The sequence below is a fragment of the Rosa chinensis genome, chromosome 6 (assembly GCF_002994745.2).
Source record: "Rosa chinensis cultivar Old Blush chromosome 6, RchiOBHm-V2, whole genome shotgun sequence".
NCBI lineage: Eukaryota > Viridiplantae > Streptophyta > Magnoliopsida > Rosales > Rosaceae > Rosa > Rosa chinensis.
Window position 1 is genome coordinate 16341942 of NC_037093.1, and position 6343 is coordinate 16348284.

At 40.3% G+C, this 6343-nt stretch overlaps 1 protein-coding gene across 1 annotated transcript; it reads left to right on the plus strand.

Moving 5' to 3' along the window:
• Positions 1 to 1352: 1352 nt before the first annotated feature.
• Positions 1353 to 1868, plus strand: LOC112170924. The gene has a single exon (XM_024308191.1). The coding sequence runs from the start codon at positions 1353 to 1355 to the stop codon at positions 1866 to 1868; it is 516 nt and encodes a 171-aa protein (XP_024163959.1).
• Positions 1869 to 6343: the final 4475 nt, after the last annotated feature.

The following is a 6343-nucleotide window of genomic DNA, read 5'->3' on the forward strand; positions in this document are numbered from 1 at the left end:
GCAACTTCACCAAGAAGGTAAAGCCAACTTCACCTCTGAATTTTTGAAGCTGTAAATGTTCTAGTTGGATTTCCTTAATTTGATTGTTGTTTGGCAGAACTTGACTGGAATTAGATGTTTATCTGAGGCCAAAGTCAACAAGATTTGTAAAGCTGCTGAGAAGATAGTGGTTAGTGCTCAATTTCTTCTTAATATCTAGATGCAATTGAAATCCATGTTCTGTTCTTGCTTGAAAATCTGCAGAAGTATCTTCTAGGAAGATGTTATTTTGTTGTATTACTTTGAAACTCCATTCAAATTTAATCTAATGAAATGCAGTTAAGGAAATACCTTATTGTTTAATCTAATGAAGTATCTTTTTTTGTTTTACCTCCTGGTACATTGTTGATATGGGAGTGTCTTCTTTAATTTAAATTAGGTATGTTCATACTTTACAATAGGACAATATTGCAACAGATTCAAGTGCACACCATGATGAAGATGGTATTGATGAAGATGGTGATGAAGATGGTATTGATGAAGATGGTGCTGAAGATGTTGCTGATGAAGATGATGCAAACTCTAATGAGGACTTCTATTAGATATATTGTTAGCTTCCTTGCTTAAGAATGATTGTGTTATAAAGACCAAATTTTGAATATTTATCTTTTTCTGAACATGTATGAATGATTAGCTATGTTTCTTCTAATGCCATTGTTTTTTATGAACATTTAATTGTCTGCTTGTATATTTAATAAAAAAATTATCTTGATTCATCTACCTCTTACAATTAGGTTAATTGACAATTAAATTGAATGGGAGGAAAAACGAATAAATCTCGTGGAAAAACATTTCCGACCACTTTTTCCGACCACAATATCATTTTCAGAAATACTAGATTATAATTTTTTTAGACAGGAAATATCAATTTTCGAGGAAAATATGACCCTTGTAACTTATTCATTCTCGATGCCAAATAGTCGTCGGAATTAAATATTCTTATTGAAAATAGTTTTTTCCGACCACTACTATTTGTCGGAAATAAGTCCTTGGAAAAAAATCGATTGGCTAGCAACCAATTTTTTCCTACAAGCAATGAATTATTTCCAACAAACATCTTTTGTCGGAAATAATATTTGTCGTCGTTGAGGAGTGAGAATTCCGACCACCGACAAGTTATTTACGACCACGTCTAGTCATCGAAAATATATCTTTTTCCGAGGGTTGGTCGGAAAAAGACTATTTCCGATGATAGTTTTTCCGAGGACCACCGACGGCACCTAGCCGTCGGAAATAGCTTTTTCCAACGGGGAAAGTGGCTTTTCCGACCAAATCGCACCCTTGGAAATGACTATTTTTGTTGTAGTATATTAATGGTGCACCTAAGGGGTTTATTGCTCCTCAACGGGGATTACGGCAAGGGGACCCTATTTCACCCTAGTTATTCCTTTTGTGTGCTGAGGGCTTATCTGCTCTTATCTCTCATGCGGACATGGCAGGGTCTTCGTATTTGTGATGGAGCACCTATGATTAGTCATCTACTCTTTGCTGATGACAGTATGTTGGATTCCTTTACCAGCCCTGAGGATTGTCACAGGATTCGTCACTTGCTTAATACCTATGAGAGAGCATCCGGTCAGCAAGTGAATCTACAGAAAAGTAATGTGGTGTTTAGTGGTAGTGTTCTTCCCCATCTGCGTGACAACTTGGCACAAATTTTGGGGGTACAGGTAGTGTCGAAACATGAAAAGTATCTGGGTATTCCAACTCTTGTGGGACGGTCCAAGACTGAGACTTTTGCTTTTATTAAAGATAAGTTATCTAAGAAGCTGACAGGCAAGAGAACTAAATTATTGAGTAGTGCAGGAAAGGAAATTCTAATGTGGTGACTCAGGCAATGCCTCTCTACACAATATTTGGTCCGACCCATGGCTAATGGAAGAATACCTAAGTTCCTATCAGTCAGCAAACGCTACGGTGGTGGCTGATTTGCTTCTTTCCCCGGGTGTGTGGAATTTACCGCTTTTATCTACATTATTTCCACCACATATCGTGCAAAAGATTCAGGCATTACCTTTGAGTACCCACAACCATGGGGATCAGTGGATTTGGGGAGGTGATAAGAAGGGCAAGTTTACTGTGACGTCTGCGTATCATATTGCTAGGAGTAGAATTCTGGAGGATGATTCTTCTACTCCTAATCCTAGTGCTATTCTCTGGAAGCAACTTTGGCAAGCTCCGGTACTAGGGAATGTGAAGGTGTGTGCCTGGAAAGCAGCTTCCAATATTCTTCCTACACGAAGTCGGCTTAGCGAAAGAGGTATTGATATTGATACCCAATGCCCATTTTGTGATGAAGAAGTGGAATCTCCTATCCATGCTCTTTGGGATTGTCCTCATGCAATAAGTATTCTTCAAGTGGCTGATATCTCAACTCTTACTAATGCATCTTGTGTAGCGGATTGGTTGATTGCTATCTATACACTTGCTCCTACGGCCTTTTCTCCTTGGTTAATGTTGATTTGGGCTACTTGAAGAAACAGGAATTCATGGATATGGGATGAAGAATGTAAATCAGCTCATGAAATTGTGCCTTTGACTCTGGGTTGGTGGAATGACTATAAGGATGCTCATGCTCCACTTGTTCGGGATAATGGTCCATGGGTTCTACATAAGTGGTGTAAACCTTCATTGGGATTTATTAAACTTAACGTGGATGTTGCTTTTAACTTGGACACAGGTTTGGCTGGGTTGGGGGGGATCTTTCGGGATCACGAAGGCTCTGTTGTGGGGGGCTTCCGTCACACCCTGGAGGTGGTTAGCTCACCTAGGCATGCGGAGCTGCTGGCTCTCATTCAAGGTGTGCAGTTAGCACTTGATTACCATCTAACCCCTTTGGTGGTAGAATCTGACTGCATGGATTTAGTACAGGCTATTCAGGGGTCTTCCCTGGACCACTCGTACTTGGGTTTCCTGTTAAAGGACTTGAGAGCCCTACTGCATGATGCTCTAGGTGCAAGAGTATGTTACGATAATCGGAAGGCTAATTTAGTGGCGCATACTCTAGCTCAAGAGGCCAAAGCTGGCCAGTTTAGTGTGAATTTCTTCACCGATATTCCTCCCAGTGTGGAGGTTTTTGTAATCTCTGATTATAATGATTCCCCTGTTGTGAGTCATAGATTTTTTAGGATTACTATTAGGAATAGAATTATACTAATTGTATAGAATCGGGATTGTAATTGTGATTTGATTACTTTCCTTATCTATCTAGAATTAGGGTTGTATAAATATGCCTCTGTATATTGAATGAATGGTGTGTGAGAATTAATCTTCAAAAGCTTCTTATTCTCTAAAGCTTCTTGTTCTCTAGACATTCTTAGTTTCAACTTGGTATCAGAGCCAAGAATCCGATCTTGGATTTTTGGTCTTTTTTTTTGTTCGTTGCTTCCACAGTGTAAAAGGAGAAGATTGTTGCAGTTCAAGTATCATGGGTGGAGAAGAAAGTTCTAAGCAGATTGTGACTTCTGACGTGCAGAATGTGGAGGTATCTGTGAATTAAGAATCCTTAGGAGGGGGATTTGGGGGTGCCAAGTTGAATGGCACGAATTATCGTACTTCGAGGAAAATGATGACTGCTCATCTTTGCGGTTTGGACAAGATGGGATATGTGAATGGATTGATTCAGATGCCGGATGAAAAAGATGTGGGATATGCAAAGTGGGAAACGCACAATGGTGCTGTGATGTCTGTGCTCTACAAGGCCATGATGGATGAGGTAGTACAGTTGATTATTGGATGTGAAACTGCAGCAGAAATTTGGAGTACTCTGAAGCAATTATATCTGAATGACTCAGATTTTGCTCAAATACATGAGCTCCATACCAAGGTGTTCATGATGACTCAGGATGGGAGGCCTGTGGCAGTATATTATGCTGCCCTCAAAGGCTTATGGCTGGAAATTGATCAAAGGCGTCCCAACAAGATGAAGAACGCTGATGACATCAAGTCACACAATGAAGAGAAGGATCTAATGAGGCTGCATATTTTTCTTCATGGTCTTGACGATAAGCATGCTAGTGCAAAGGGTGAGTTGCTCAGACATGGAACTCCACCTACCCTAGAGGATGCCTTTGCATATATACGCAAAGATGAGACTCAACTTGATAGCACCAAAGCAATCCATTCGGAGTTATCAAGTCTCACTGTCCAAACCAAGCCTTCACCATCAGAGTATGTACCACCGCCTCAACAACTTCGACTACAACCAAGTTCTCAAGGAGGAACATGGCGTTATTGTACTTTTTGCAAAAATTATGGACATTGGAGGACTAAGTGCCATCGATTGAATGGGTATCCGCATCAACAAAATACCTGGAATAAATCAGGACCTAACCAACAGGGTCGTACCACTGCTGCAAATTTAATTCAGAATCTGGACTACCAGGGTATGGAGGAAAAATATCAGAAACCTGGTAATGCTTCAGTCTCTTTCATTGGAAGAGTTAAGTTTGGTAAGGCTTTATTTGTCTCTGACTTTGTTGGGGAAGATACTTAGATTATTGATTCTGGTACATCTAATCATATGACTTACAATAAATCATTTTTTACCTCTCTCTCAATCCCACCAGTGTCCAAAGTTACTAATGCTAATGGTGAAGCCTTCCCTGTATTAGGAATAGGAACTGTTAGAGTCACACCAAACTTAGAGCTTAGGAATGTGTTATATGTTCCTGATTTGTCACATCACTTAATCTCTGTTCCCTAATTAAATACTGAATCTCATTGCTCTGTGACCTTTTTTCCCATGTATGTGGTATTTCAGGATCTTCAGACAAGGGAGATAATTGGCCAAGGGGATTTGAGGGGGAGATTGTTTCATCTGGATCAGATGTATGCGGGGATAACACCAGGGAAGAAGGCCCCAGTAGCTTTGATTTCGAGTTCTGAGCAGCGGTTGAATGAAATCTGGTTGTGGCATCGTCGTCTTGGTCATCCTTCCTCTAGTAATATGAGAAAGTCTATGCCCTCTTTGTTTTTGGGTATTTCAGAGTCATCTTTTAAGTGTGAAACTTGTGTTCTGGCCAAAAGTCATCGAGTTAGCTACCCTTTGAGTATTTCAAATAAAAGTCTTGTGCCTTTTGAATTGATTCATTCTGATTTATGGGGACCCTCACGGGATTCTACTCCTTCTGGTATGCGCTATTTTGTATCTTTTATTGACGATTATACTTGTGTTTCTTGGATTGCTTTACTAAAGTCCAAGGATGCTGTGTTCCCAACTTTTAAAAATTTTCAAAATATGATTCATACACAATACAATGGTACGATCAAGCTCTTTCGGTCTGACAATGGGGGGGGGGGGGAATATATGAGCAATGAGTTCCAGGAGTATCTTTGTACACAGGGTATAATACATCAAACCACATGTCCTCAAACCCCAGAACAGAATGGTGTTTCTGAACGTAAGAATCGTCACCTTCTTAAAGTTGCTCGTTCAATTCTCTTTAGTGCAAATATGCCCAAATATTTGTGGGGAGAAGCAGTTCTCACTGCCTCTCATCTAATCAATAGGATGTCGTCTAGTGTTCTCCAAAATCATATTCCAGTTGAGGTCCTCTCGTCCCATGTATCTCTTCCGTCTTTCCATAATCTTCCTGCCCGAGTCTTTGGGTGCATTGCCTTTGTTCATATTCCTAAGAACCAATGCTCGAAGTTAGAACCTCGTGCCTTGAAGTGTTTTTTTGTTGGGTTTGGGACACATCAGAAGGGATATAAGTGTTTTCATCATCCTACCAAAAAATTCTATGTCACGATGGATGTCACTTTTTTTTAGGACGCCTGTTATTTTTCTCCCACTCACCCTTCTCTTCAGGGGGAGCAATATGGTTATTTCGAAGAGATGGTTGGTGGTAGTGGCAGCAATATAAAGGACAGAGATGGAAAAGAAACAGACAGAAGGGACAAAGCAAGAGAAAGAGACGAGTAAGACAGAAAAAGGACAAGAAAGCGAAAAGGAAAAAGAAAACAACGAAACAGAAAAAAGGGACAAAGCAAGAGAAAGAGACGAAAAGGACAAAGAAAAAGGAAAAGAAAGCGAAAAAGAAAAAGGAAAAGAAAGCAGAGAAACAGAAAGAGAAGTAAAAGCAAAAGAAAGAGAAACAGAAAAAGACAGAAACGAAAGAGAAGAAAGAGAACCCAGAAGAGAGAGGAACGCAACTGATGGAGGAGTCGAAACAGAAGGGGTTCAACTGCGACTGCTAGTTTTGGGTCGAAGTCACGACCTGTGTGAACTGGACTCCGGCGATACTCTGGAGATGGGAAACGAAGGGCGGCCAGGAATGGAAGAACGACCGCCGTTTCACGA

Coding starts and splice junctions, on each gene's coding strand:
- LOC112170924 (XM_024308191.1), top strand. CDS start 1,353: ATGGTGCACCTAAGGGGTTTATTGCTCCTCAACGGGGATTACGGCAAG.